This window comes from Taudactylus pleione, unplaced genomic scaffold (genome assembly GCF_031769625.1).
Source record: "Taudactylus pleione unplaced genomic scaffold, aTauple2 ptg000380l, whole genome shotgun sequence".
Classification (NCBI taxonomy): Eukaryota; Metazoa; Chordata; class Amphibia; order Anura; family Myobatrachidae; genus Taudactylus; species Taudactylus pleione.
Window position 1 is genome coordinate 7,368,158 of NW_028284781.1, and position 14,430 is coordinate 7,382,587.

The following is a 14,430-nucleotide window of genomic DNA, read 5'->3' on the forward strand; positions in this document are numbered from 1 at the left end:
GTGCCCACTTGCAGATGATGCCAATCTTGCTATATATTTTAGTATGGTGGGATTATACTGCCATTTGCTCTGCATTTGATTTATTCATAGGCTTTTCACATTTTGACAAGAATACACCTTATTAAACTCAGCCATGATTTTTCATTGCTTTCAGGCAAGCTTTTACTCCTACTCTCTGTATGCGGCTTTATAATGCCCTGAGGTTTCATTTTAGAGAGGCGTTGCTTCCAGCTAATCCTCCTCCATAATTTCCCTTAATATTATGGTATTTTCCGAGAGCCTTGGATTTAGATTTTAATACCGTGAATGGTTACCGAGGCAATGCATCAATGGAATGATGGTTGAATAGTGTATGTGTGCATGTGGTGTGAACAGGAACACAAATCGTGAGTAAGTTAAAAGGAAGACGGAGGAGAAAGACGATAATATCCCCAGGAGAGCCCCATCTGTGAACACTTCACCACTCCCCAACGGCTGAAGCTCTGCGTGGGCACAGGTGGATCCCAGCCTCCTGCTGTAGCAGAGCCCAGCGCGTAGCCTGAAAGAAGACTTTCATTACTGTAGGCTGTTTGGATTGGAAAGTAGCCATCTCAAACATTTGCAGGTGGCTTGGCCATACTTTGACACTTAAATATTTGAGGCCGTGATAAAATCAGAATATTACTACAATATGGCGCTATACAAAGTGTAACATGCAATCCTTAATATGAAATGTATGTTAAAAGATCCATTCTCTAGGGACCACTAAGAAATTCACATTTGAAATTAGTATACTACTTATTCCCAAATGTTTTGGTTTTAATGTGTTTGGGAGGGAATGGAAATGAAAGCAAGCCCTTCCAAGTTCTTTCGCCTTTCATGCTCAGGTTACAACTGTGCGAGGCATACTGTACGTTTTCAAAAGACTCACATTTTTTATTTTTGCTTATCCTCCTATGGCAAATAGGAAAACTCATAAGTCTCTCAAATTCATAATCCTGTTTGTAACAGCTCAAACAGAGTGAGGGAAATCAAGGGAATGTTGCCATCATGTGCTCAGATGCTATCAAGAAACACTCTGATACCCATCAATACAACCTCTTCTGTTTTGAATACATCCACCCCAGCATGGAAAGTATATACAGAAATAATATGTTGTGTGATTCGAGAGTATAATAAGAGTTAATACTACACAGTTTACAAATGACAGTCTTGTAGTCACCCTCCTGCAGTTATCCAGTGTACTGGCTAGAACCCAATCAGTGACCCAGATTAATCTAACCCATGTTTATGTGCTTGTGGCATACAGGGGCGTATTAAGAGAGGAGGGGGCCCAGGTGCATTACCCATCTGGGGCCCCCTCCTCTCTCCATGGTGGCTGGTAGCACACTGACCGCAGTAGTAGATTCTGGGCATGCGCGAAACTCTGGGAAAATGGCCGTGGCGGAAATTTTCCAGGTGTTTCATATAGTGCTGCTACAGCCGATGCAGGACTTCGGAGAGATAAGTATTAAAAAATATGGGCGCCGGGATTGCGTTGTGGGCCCCCCTGGACCCTGCACCCATTATAAATACACCCCTGGTGGCATAGGGTCACTGTTGCTTTAATATTGTTCTCCCTGTAGTAGATGGTATCTGCAGTTATGTTTTGCCTCACATACTTTAACAATAAAAATCATACAACTTAGTTATATAGTCTTGCTTCCAATAAGCTCACTCACCAAACAGAGGTCAAAGACAAAAGAAAAAAATAATAATTCTTCATCTACAGATAATTGGCCCTGAAAGAAAACTTCCCTAGAATACGTGTTGTCTGATCTTCTCTTCCTGATTTCATGTCATGTGTTTGCTGACCACCTATACAGTATAGCTATAGAAATATCAGCCTGCGCAACAGTCTTTATGCGGGCAGCACTGGGGCACTGATCCACTGGCAACATTATTTACCGTTGGAAACAGTTACGATACAATATGCATTTGAAACCACATAACTTAATACACATACTTATGAAGAATACTTCATATAAACAACTTGGAAAATTTACATTGCAATAACAATATTTTAGAGCACTCTCTTCATTACAACAGGGAGATTTTGAACACAGAAATTCAATCAAAGACAAACCAATGTAATCACGCATTATAAGAGAGAACAATGAATGTATACTGTAGTTTAGGTTACTGTAAGAATTATAATATTATATCCAACAAAATGACAGACCCTTATATCAAATATCACATCTTAGCAAATAAGGGGCAATGCTAATTACAACACATATAATTTACACATATAGGGGCTGATTTAGAGCTGCACCCAAGTTGCCATAGATGTGGCCGCATTATGTGCTCATAAATAAATGCGGATCGCCACCTGTTTGCAGAGTTGGTAGCAGCGTTCCTATCCTAACCATCCACTTGTGAAAGCAGCCATTACCATTATCAGTTAGAGAGATCCATCTGAAAGCAGACGGATCTCTGCATACACTCACCTCTGATGAGCCCACAATTGCATCTACACGTCCTGAACACAATTAGCCTACACATGCACGCCCATCTGCACCCACTTGGTCGCAAGTGGATATGCGGCTGAGATGTGCATCAGTGCATGACTCTAAATAACCCGGAGTTTCCCAAAGCTATATATACCCTAGGTTACAGAGCATATTCAGTGCAAAAAGTTGTGACATCCGTCCGCACAGCGGATTATAGCCTATTATACCCATAGGCTATAATAACAGATCAATTACTGTATGTCATTAATATGGGAAACATTTACAACAATGGGAAAAAATATTTGTCCTCCTACCCGATCTGGCGATTTGTGGAAGGTGCTTGTGTGATGACTGAGCTGGACTGGGGCGATGGCATTGCCTGCTGAATTACAACGCTGGTGTCATGGTTTGGCATTCTTGTATTTGATAGCTGGTGTGATGCAGGTCCTGCCATTCCCCCAACTGCATTGTGCAGGGTGATCGTCTGTAAGCAGAGAAAATGATGTGGTTCATACTGGAAAGCCTGATTTGTATCAAAGCGTTCAAGTTTTCTTGGCATATTGGTCTAAGAAATCCTTGTTTTACAGAATCTTACATTGCATAATGCTTCCAAAGGTGACATTATTTTATATATATATATATATATATATATATAGATTATAATGTATAGTAACTGCAAAATAATGTATATGCCACATAGAAGATAACAAAATAAGCAAAATATAGATTCATCATTTGTAGATATGAAAAAAAACTGCTACCAGTGAAGAATGATAATTATAACAAACAAAATATTTTATTGTAAAGGTTAACTCCACTAGAGCTCTTATAGTTTTGAAATCAAGGACACCCAGGTGACCAAAAGTTTGTTCAGACCACAAACTCCACCCCATCATTTCTTTAAGGTCCCAAAGGATGTCAAATATTTGTAGGTACTACTAATACATCATACTTGCCTACTCTCCCAGGAAGGTCGGGAGCCTCCCAGAAATCGGGTTACGCTTCTGCACCCCGGAAAGGTGGGCAAGTCTCCCGGTCGGCGCCACATCCCCTGGCATCCTCTCCGGCGTGTAAGTGCCAAAGTGGGCGGTCCAGGGGAGCCGATGATGCGATTCGCGCTGAATTGTCACCGTGGCCACGCCCCCTGGGCGCACAATGCCGGTAATCTCAGCACTGTGGCGTGGCCGTGATGACGCGATCGCGAAGTCACACCTCCCTGATCCGCCTCTAAATTAGCTGCATGCCCCCATACTGTACAGTTATGGCTGCCTCCTCCAGGAGGAGGCAGCCACAATGTCGGCATGTATGTAATACATACATACAGATGTGCACTGCAAGCAGAGAAGAGGATAGGTCAATGGAATTCAAGCAGGAGACGGGGCTATGTGTCGTCACTGTACAGTCAGTGGCAGCAACATGGGAGTGAGGGGAGGAGCAGCTGCAAACAATGATCCTTATTCAGCAAGGATCGCTATTGCGATTACGCACACAATCGGCCCATTGATGTGTTCTGCGCATGCGTATGGATTTGTGTTTGCAATCATTAGCATATCTTCGCAGTGAGACTGCGTGCGTAATCGCCTTGCTGAACCAGGCCCAATGTACCCAGAGTGATGAGGACTATCCAGTAGCCAGCCTGTAAAATGAGAGGGACTCAGGAAGTGGGACACTATATTGTCTGTATGTGTGTATGTATATGTGTATGATTATGTATGTGACAGTATTTATGTGTATAGGTGTAGGTGTGCGACTATTTATGTATGCATATCTCCAAACATCCCATATTTTGTGGGACATCCCCAATTTGGTTTAGGCCATGAAATGATGTAATTTACAATCCGAATTTGCATGCAAGATGCATTTGATGTATTTACATATATGTTTATTGTGTGCTTTATTTATGCTGGCATACATTATACAATTATCTGGCCGATACGCCCTATATCGGCGGATTGACCAGATCATTGCAAAGTGTATGTGGGCACCCAATCTGAAAATATCGATCGGTCATCCAATATTTTCAAAATTAAAGTCGGCCATATTGGGTCAAACATGTGGAAATGATTTTTCGCTGCACCTCATCAGGTTTATAATGGGCTCCCATTGTGATGAAAGTAGGTTTTCAACTGCATAGCTGCATGTCAGATGCACTGAAATGGACCTTAAAATATAAAGTATGTGTCAAAGCCATCATAGCAATTTACATAAACGTATCTAGTGTTAGAAATGTGTGGAGATAAGCACAATTTAAAAAGAAACTACATAATAATGTGTTGTACTTATTGTACCTATTGTACAATACATTGTGAAAATAGGGTAACTAAGTAGAGTTTACGCTATGTAATACTGTATAAGGCAAATCACATAATGCTGCTGCAGAGTCCTGACACCTAAGCACCAAATGATATGTGGACAGAATTGTAGATCATTTCAACAATCACAAAGAACATCCGCAGATATTTTCCCCTAATAAAATACAGGTAAAAGCTCCTGCTTTAATGCTGTGGACATGACACATAGGGGTCGAGTTTGCAAAAAGTGAGTTTGTTTTATGAAAGTCACATACATCGCACGAATACAGGCACCCGAGAAATGCGAGATTCAACTGGAAATGTTCGGTCCTTGCGCATACTTGCCTACTCCCCCGCAACCTGCGGGAGGCTCCCTATTTTTTGAGTAGCCCCCCGCACCCCTAGAAGAGTAGGCACTTCTCCCTCATTCCACCCACTTCCTAGTGAAGTGGACAGAATGGGGAGAATTTTACCGTCAATCTGCAGTCCGTGCGGAGGGGACATGGCCGGCATTTCCCTGCATAGTTAAGTATGTACTCATATCAAAGTTGCGCAACTTTTTTTTACAAAATGCAACCTGGGAGAAGGGCGTGATGAAGTGGGCATTCCAAAACATAAACTTCAAGAACTGACTGTTCACTTGCTGCCTGATGCACTATACCATTCTAATAGTAACCACTTCTCAATAACAACTAGTGTATTAATTTTCAACACAAAATATGAAGTATAGTCCATAGGAAACATGCAGAAATTATATTTTTACTTCTTGAATGCAGTTTGAAGGAAACCTTCTGTTATATACTGACAAGTTTTGAATGAGAATGTTTGATGGCGCCCTGAAACACGTTCCCGTTTGATGTAACAATGATGCTCCAGTGACAGACCTTTGATGTATAATGGACACACCCATGAGGAACCACTTATATACCACAATAACATCCTGGTCAGATTTCTATTAAAACATGTGTATAGTGAAACTCCTATCTATACCACAGTAATATCCTGGTCAGCTGTCTATTCTAACACGTGTATAGTGAAACTCCTATCTATACCACAGTAATATCCTGGTCAGTTGTCTATTCTAACACGTGTATAGTGAAACTCCTATCTATACCACAGTAATATCCTGGTCAGCTATCTATTCTAACACGTGTATAGTGAAACTCCTATCTATACCACAGTAATATCCTGGTCAGCTATCTATTCTAACACGTGTATAGTGAAACTCCTATCTATATCACAGTAATATCCTGGTCAGCTATCTATTCTAACACGTGTATAGTGAAACTCCTATCTATACCACAGTAATATCCTGGTCAGTTGTCTATTCTAACACGTGTATAGTGAAACTCCTATCTATACCTCAGTAATATCCTGGTCAGCTATCTATTCTAACACGTGTATAGTGAAACTCCTATCTATACCACAGTAATATCCTGGTCAGCTATCTATTCTAACACGTGTATAGTGAAACTCCTATCTATACCACAGTAATTTCCTGGTCAGTTGTCTATTCTAACACGTGTATAGTGAAACTCCTATCTATACCACAGTAATATCCTGGTCAGCTATCTATTCTAACACGTGTATAGTGAAACTCCTATCTATACCTCAGTAATATCCTGGTCAGCTATCTATTCTAACACGTGTATAGTGAAACTCCTATCTATACCACAGTAATATCCTGGTCAGCTATCTATTCTAACACGTGTATAGTGAAACTCCTATCTATACCACAGTAATTTCCTGGTCAGCTGTCTATTCTAACACGTGTATAGTGAAACTCCTATCTATACCACAGTAATATCCTGGTCAGCTATCTATTCTAACACGTGTATAGTGAAACTCCTATCTATACCACAGTAATATCCTGGTCAGCTATCTATTCTAACACGTGTATAGTGAAACTCCTATCTATACCACAGTAATATCCTGGTCAGCTATCTATTCTAACACGTGTATAGTGAAACTCCTATCTATACCACAGTAATATCCTGGTCAGCTGTCTATTCTAACACGTGTATAGTGAAACTCCTATCTATACCACAGTAATATCCTGGTCAGTTGTCTATTCTAACACGTGTATAGTGAAACTCCTATCTAAACCACAGTAATTTCCTGGTCAGCTGTCTATTCTAACACATGTATAGTTAAAATCCTATCTATACCACAGTAATATCCTGGTCAGCTGTCTATTCTTACACGTTTATAGTGAAACTCCTATCTATACCACAGTAATATCCTGGTCAGCTATCTATTCTAACACGTGTATAGTGAAACTCCTATCTATACAACAGTAATATCCTGGTCAGCTGTCTATTCTAACACATGTATAGTGAAACTCCTATCTATACCACAGTAATATCCTAGTCAGCTATCTATTCTAACACGTGTATAGTGAAACTCCTATCTATACCACAGTAATATCCTGGTCAGCTGTCTATAATTTCTAACACGTGTATAGTGAAACTCCTATCTATACCACAGTAATATCCTGGTCAGCTGTCTATTCTAACACGTGTATAGTGAAACTCCTATCTATACCACAGTAATTTCCTGGTCAGCTGTCTATTCTAACATGTGTATAGTGAAACTCCTATCTATACCACAGTAATATCCTGGTCAGCTGTCTATTCTAACACGTGTATAGTGAAACTCCTATCTATACCACAGTAATATCCTGGTCAGCTGTCTATTCTAACACGTGTATAGTGAAACTCCTATCTATACCACAGTAATATCCTGGTCAGCTGTCTATTCTAACACGTGTATAGTGAAACTCCTATCTATACCACAGTAATATCCTGGTCAGCTGTCTATTCTAACACGTGTATAGTGAAACTCCTATCTATACCACAGTAATATCCTGGTCAGTTGTCTATTCTAACACGTGTATAGTGAAACTCCTATCTATACCACAGTAATTTCCTGGTCAGCTGTCTATTCTAACACGTGTATAGTGAAACTCCTATCTATACCACAGTAATATCCTGGTCAGCTATCTATTCTAACACGTGTATAGTGAAACTCCTATCTATACCTCAGTAATATCCTGGTCAGCTATCTATTCTAACACGTGTATAGTGAAACTCCTATCTATACCACAGTAATATCCTGGTCAGCTATCTATTCTAACACGTGTATAGTGAAACTCCTATCTATACCACAGTAATTTCCTGGTCAGTTGTCTATTCTAACACGTGTATAGTGAAACTCCTATCTATACCACAGTAATATCCTGGTCAGCTATCTATTCTAACATGTGTATAGTGAAACTCCTATCTATACCTCAGTAATATCCTGGTCAGCTATCTATTCTAACACGTGTATAGTGAAACTCCTATCTATACCACAGTAATATCCTGGTCAGCTATCTATTCTAACACGTGTATAGTGAAACTCCTATCTATACCACAGTAATTTCCTGGTCAGCTGTCTATTCTAACACGTGTATAGTGAAACTCCTATCTATACCACAGTAATATCCTGGTCAGCTATCTATTCTAACACGTGTATAGTGAAACTCCTATCTATACCACAGTAATATCCTGGTCAGCTATCTATTCTAACACGTGTATAGTGAAACTCCTATCTATACCACAGTAATATCCAGGTCAGCTATCTATTCTAACACGTGTATAGTGAAACTCCTATCTATACCACAGTAATATCCTGGTCAGCTATCTATTCTAACACGTGTATAGTGAAACTCCTATCTATACCACAGTAATATCCTGGTCAGCTATCTATTCTAACACGTGTATAGTGAAACTCCTATCTATACCACAGTAATATCCTGGTCAGTTGTCTATTCTAACACGTGTATAGTGAAACTCCTATCTAAACCACAGTAATTTCCTGGTCAGCTGTCTATTCTAACACATGTATAGTGAAACTCCTATCTATACCACAGTAATATCCTGGTCAGCTGTCTATTCTAACACGTGTATAGTGAAACTCCTATCTATACCACAGTAATATCCTGGTCAGCTATCTATTCTAACACGTGTATAGTGAAACTCCTATCTATACCACAGTAATATCCTGGTCAGCTGTCTATTCTAACACATGTATAGTGAAACTCCTATCTATACCACAGTAATATCCTAGTCAGCTATCTATTCTAACACGTGTATAGTGAAACTCCTATCTATACCACAGTAATATCCTGGTCAGCTGTCTATAATTTCTAACACGTGTATAGTGAAACTCCTATCTATACCACAGTAATATCCTGGTCAGCTGTCTATTCTAACTAGGGATGTGCAGGCTCGGATAGGTTCGAGTTTGCACGTGGAGTTCGGATTTTTCCCTCCAAAAAAACGGAACTCAGAACGAGGCAAAACGTCATCTTACATGGACGAACATCATCATTCCTGGTCTTTTGTCCAGGAATGATGATGTTCGTCCATGTAAGATGACGTTTTGCCTCGTTCTGAGTTCCGTTTTTTTGGAGGGAAAAATCCGAACTCCACGTGCAAACTCGAACCTATCCGAGCCTGCACATCCCTAATTCTAACACGTGTATAGTGAAACTCCTATCTATACCACAGTAATTTCCTGGTCAGCTGTCTATTCTAACACGTGTATAGTGAAACTCCTATCTATACCACAGTAATATCCTGGTCAGCTGTCTATTCTAACACGTGTATAGTGAAACTCCTATCTATACCACAGTAATATCCTGGTCAGCTATCTATTCTAACACGTGTATAGTGAAACTCCTATCTATACCACAGTAATATCCTGGTCAGCTGTCTATTCTAACACGTGTATAGTGAAACTCCTATCTATACCACAGTAATATCCTGGTCAGCTGTCTATTCTAACATGTGTATAGTGAAACTCCTATCTATACCACAGTAATATCCTGGTCAGCTGTCTATTCTAACATGTGTATAGTGAAACTCCTATCTATACCACAGTAATATCCTGGTCAGCTGTCTATTCTAACATGTGTATAGTGAAACTCCTATCTATACCACAGTAATATCCTGGTCAGCTGTCTATTCTAACACGTGTATAGTGAAACTCCTATCTATACCACAGTAATTTCCTGGTCAACTGTCTATCTAACACATGTATAGTGAAACTCCTATCTATACCACAGTAATATCCTGGTCAGCTGTCTATTCTAACACGTTTATAGTGAAACTCCTATCTATACCACAGTAATTTCCTGGTCAGCTGTCTATTCTAACATGTGTATAGTGAAACTCCTATCTATACCACAGTAATATCCTGGTCAGCTGTCTATTCTAACATGTGTATAGTGAAACTCCTATCTATACCACAGTAATATCCTGGTCAGCTGTCTATTCTAACATGTGTATAGTGAAACTCCTATCTATACCACAGTAATATCCTGGTCAGCTGTCTATTCTAACATGTGTATAGTGAAACTCCTATCTATACCACAGTAATATCCTGGTCAGCTGTCTATTCTAACACGTGTATAGTGAAACTCCTATCTATACCACAGTAATTTCCTGGTCAACTGTCTATTCTAACACGTGTATAGTGAAACTCCTATCTATACCACAGTAATATCCTGGTCAGCTGTCTATTCTAACACGTTTATAGTGAAACTCCTATCTATACCACAGTAATTTCCTGGTCAGCTATCTATTCTAACATGTGTATAGTGAAACTCCTATCTATACCACAGTAATATCCTGGTCAGCTGTCTATTCTAACATGTGTATAGTGAAACTCCTATCTATACCACAGTAATATATCCTGGTCAGCTGTCTATTCTAACATGTGTATAGTGAAACTCCTATCTATACCACAGTACTATCCTGGTCAGCTGTCTATTCTAACTAGGGGTGAGCGGGTTCGGATTTCTGAAATCCGAACCCCCCCGAGCCCCCCCGATCCGAGGCTGATCCGAGTCAGGCACGACTTTTCCCGCCTGACTCGGATCTGAAATCGAGGCAAAACGTCATCATCCCGCCTTCCGAGTCTCGCGGGTTTTGGATCCTATATAAGGTACCCGCGTCGGCGCCATTTTCTCACTCGGCTGTGGACAGTGAAGAGGGAGGGTGGGAGTTAGGGCTGGCTGGGCTGTGTAGTGTAGTGTAGTGTAGTGCAGAGTAGTGTTGTGCTGTGCTGTGCTGTGCTGCGCTGTGCTGCTGTTGTCCACTACTTCAAAGTCCATAGGGGCTGGCTGTGTTGTGCTGTGCTGCTGTTGTTAATAGGGGCTGTGTCCACTACTTCAAAGTCCATAGGGGCTGGCTGGACTGTGTTGTGCAGTCAGTTCTCCATAGGGGCTGTGTCCACTCCAAAGTCCTGTGCAGTGTCCCAGTCCTAAAGGGGTGCTGTAGTGTTGTCCAGGGGGTGCTCTGTCCATCAGGGGTGCTCCCCCCAAGTGCTAAAAAAATAATATTTTTTTGTGTGTTTGTGAATTGTGTGCGCAGTAGCCGCACGTGCATCAACAAAGTAGTGCCAAGCGTGCGCCTGTGTCATAAGTAAAGGGCCGGCTGGCTTGACCGTTAAAGGGTGCTGTAACTCCCAAAGTACACTCCAGTCCAAACCAAAAAAATATATATTTTCTGTGTTTGTGAATTGTGTGCGCAGTAGCCGCACGTGCATCAACAAAGTAGTGCCAAGCGTGCGCCTGTGTCATAAATAAAGGGCCGGCTGGCTTGACCGTTAAAGGGTGCTGTAACCCCCAAAGTACACTCCAGTCCAAACCAAAAAAAAAAATATTTTCTGTGTTTGTGAATTGTGTGCGCAGTAGCCGCACGTGCATCAACAAAGTAGTGCCAAGCGTGCGCCTGTGTCATAAGTAAAGGGCCGGCTGGCTTGACCGTTAAAGGGTGCTGTAACCCCCAAAGTACACTCCAGTCCAAACCAAAAAAATATATATTTTCTGTGTTTGTGAATTGTGTGCGCAGTAGCCGCACGTGCATCAACAAAGTAGTGCCAAGCGTGCGCCTGTGTCATAAGTAAAGGGCCGGCTGGCTTGACCGTTAAAGGGTGCTGTAACCCCCAAAGTACACTCCAAACCAAAAAAATATATATTTTCTGTGTTTGTGAATTGTGTGCGCAGTAGCCGCACGTGCATCAACAAAGTAGTGCCAAGCGTGCGCCTGTGTCATAAGTAAAGGGCCGGCTGGCTTGACCGTTAAAGGGTGCTGTAACCCCCAAAGTACACTCCAAACCAAAAAAATATATATTTTCTGTGTTTGTAAATTGTGTGCGCAGTAGCCGCACGTGCATCAACAAAGTAGTGCCAAGCGTGCGCCTGTGTCATAAGTAAAGGGCCGGCTGGCTTGACCGTTAAAGGGTGCTGTAACCCCCAAAGTACACTCCAAACCAAAAAAATATATATTTTCTGTGTTTGTGAATTGTGTGCGCAGTAGCCGCACGTGCATCAACAAAGTAGTGCCAAGCGTGCGCCTGTGTCATAAGTAAAGGGCCGGCTGGCTTGACCGTTAAAGGGTGCTGTAACCCCCAAAGTACACTCCAGTCCAAACCAAAAAAAAAATAATTTTCTGTGTTTGTGACTTGTGTGCACTGTGGCTGCACGTGCATCAACAAAGGAGCAGCGCCAAGCGTGCGCCTGTGTCCCATAAGTAAAGAGCCGGCTGGCTCATTTCTTAAAGGGTGGTGTAACCCACAAAGTGTACTACTCTCCAGCAAAAATAAAAAAATATTTTCTGTGTTTGTGTGCGCTTTAGCCGCACGTATATATCAATATAACATAAATGGAGGACCAAACTTTCTCCGATTTAAATAAAATAGGGAAAGATCAAGAACCACTTCCTCCTAGTGCTGTTGCTGCTGCTGGGAGTTGTTCATCATCCCAGAGAGGAAGTAGGAACATCACTACTTTTACTAAACAATTGACCCTCCAACAGTCCCTAGCGATGAGGATGAAGTACGACAGCAGTCATCCTGAAGCAAAACGTATAACTGAGGCCTTGACTGCTATGTTGGTGTCAGACGTGCGTCCGGTATCCGCCATTAGTGCAGTGGGATTTAGACAATTGATGGAGGTAGTGTGTCCCCGGTTCCAAATCCCGTCTAGATTCCACCTGCATCCTCAAAGCAGCAGCGACAAGCGTGCGTCTGTCTGTTAAAGGGTGGTGACACCCTCAAAGTGTGCTACACAAACAATAAAAATATTGTTCTTTTTTTTCGGTCTTTGTGAAATGTGTGGGCTGTAGCCACATCTGCATCCTTAAAGCAGCAGCGACAAGCGTGCGTCTGTCTGTTAAAGGGTGGTGACACCCTCAAAGTGTGCTACACAAACAATAAAAATATTGTTCTTTTTTTTTCTGTCTTTGTGAAATTTGTGGGCTGTAGCCGCACCTGCATCCTTAAAGCAGCAGCGACAAGCGTGCGTCGGTCTGTTAAAGGGTGGTGACACCCTCAAAGTGTGCTACACAAACAATAAAAATATTGTTCTTTTTTTTCTGTCTTTGTGAATTGTGTGGGCTGTAGCCGCACTTGCATCCTCAAAGCAGCAGCGACAAGCATGCGTCTGTCTGTTAAAGGGTGGTGTAACCCTCAAAGTGCTCAAAAAAATAAAAAACTATTTTTTTAATGTGTTTGTGACTTGTGTGCGATGTAGCCGCACGTGCATCAACATAGTAGCAGTGCCAAGCGTGCGCCTGTGTCATAAGTCAAGGGCTGGTTTGGACATCTGGTCCGGACTGAAGGACGTGCCAACAATTTCTGACAAGTCTACTGTCACTGCATATGATACTGTCCTCAAAGCAGCAGCGACAAGCGTGCGTCTGTCTGTTAAAGGGTGGTGACACCCTCAAAGTGTGCTACACAAACAATAAAAATATTCTTCTTTTTTCTGTCTTTGTGAATTGTGTGGGCTGTAGCCGCACTTGCATCCTCAAAGCAGCAGCGACAAGCGTGCGTCTGTCTGTTAAAGGGTGGTGACACCCTCAAAGTGTGCTACACAAACAATAAAAATATTCTTCTTCTTTTTTCTGTCTTTGTGAATTGTGTGGGCTGTAGCCGCACTTGCATCCTCAAAGCAGCAGCGACAAGCGTGCGTCTGTCTGTTAAAGGGTGGTGTAACCCTCAAAGTGGGCTCCACAAACAATAAAAATATTCTTCTTTTTTTTTCTGTCTTTGTGAATTGTGTGGGCTGTAGCCGCACTTGCATCCTCAAAGCAGCAGCGACAAGCGTGCGTCTGTCTGTTAAAGGGTGGTGTAACCCTCAAAGTGCGCTCCACAAACAATAAAAATATTCTTCTTTTTTTTTCTGTCTTTGTGAATTGTGTGGGCTGTAGCCGCACTTGCATCCTCAAAGCAGCAGCGACAAGCATGCGTCTGTCTGTTAAAGGATTACATCGGTGACAGCATCCAAGTAGGCATATCAGACAGTCCGTACCTGTTTTGGCAGGAAAAAGAAGCAATTTGGAGGTCCCTGTACAAACTGGCTCTATTTTACCTGAGTTGCCCCCCCTCCAGTGTGTACTCCGAAAGAGTGTTTAGTGCAGCCGGGAACCTTGTCAGCGAAAGGCGTAGGAGGTTGCTTCCACAAAATGTGGAGAAGATGATGTTCATAAAATGAATTATCAACTCTTCCAGGGAGACCAGCCTCCAGAACGTACAGAGGGACCTGTGGTTGTGGATTCCAGCGGGGACGAATTAATACTCTGTGAGGATGAGGATGTACACACTGAAGAGGGTGAGGA

At 41.8% G+C, this 14,430-nt stretch overlaps 1 protein-coding gene across 1 annotated transcript in view; it reads right to left on the reverse strand.

Annotated features, from left to right (window-relative positions):
- The window catches only part of CREB5 (cAMP responsive element binding protein 5), a 566,841-nt gene that overhangs the window by 339,848 nt on the left and 212,563 nt on the right, over positions 1-14,430 (reverse strand). Inside the window, exon 5 of the mRNA XM_088445420.1 lies at positions 2,786-2,955. Coding sequence (XP_088301546.1) covers positions 2,786-2,955 — 170 coding nt within the window. The remainder of the gene's footprint in view (positions 1-2,785; positions 2,956-14,430) is intronic.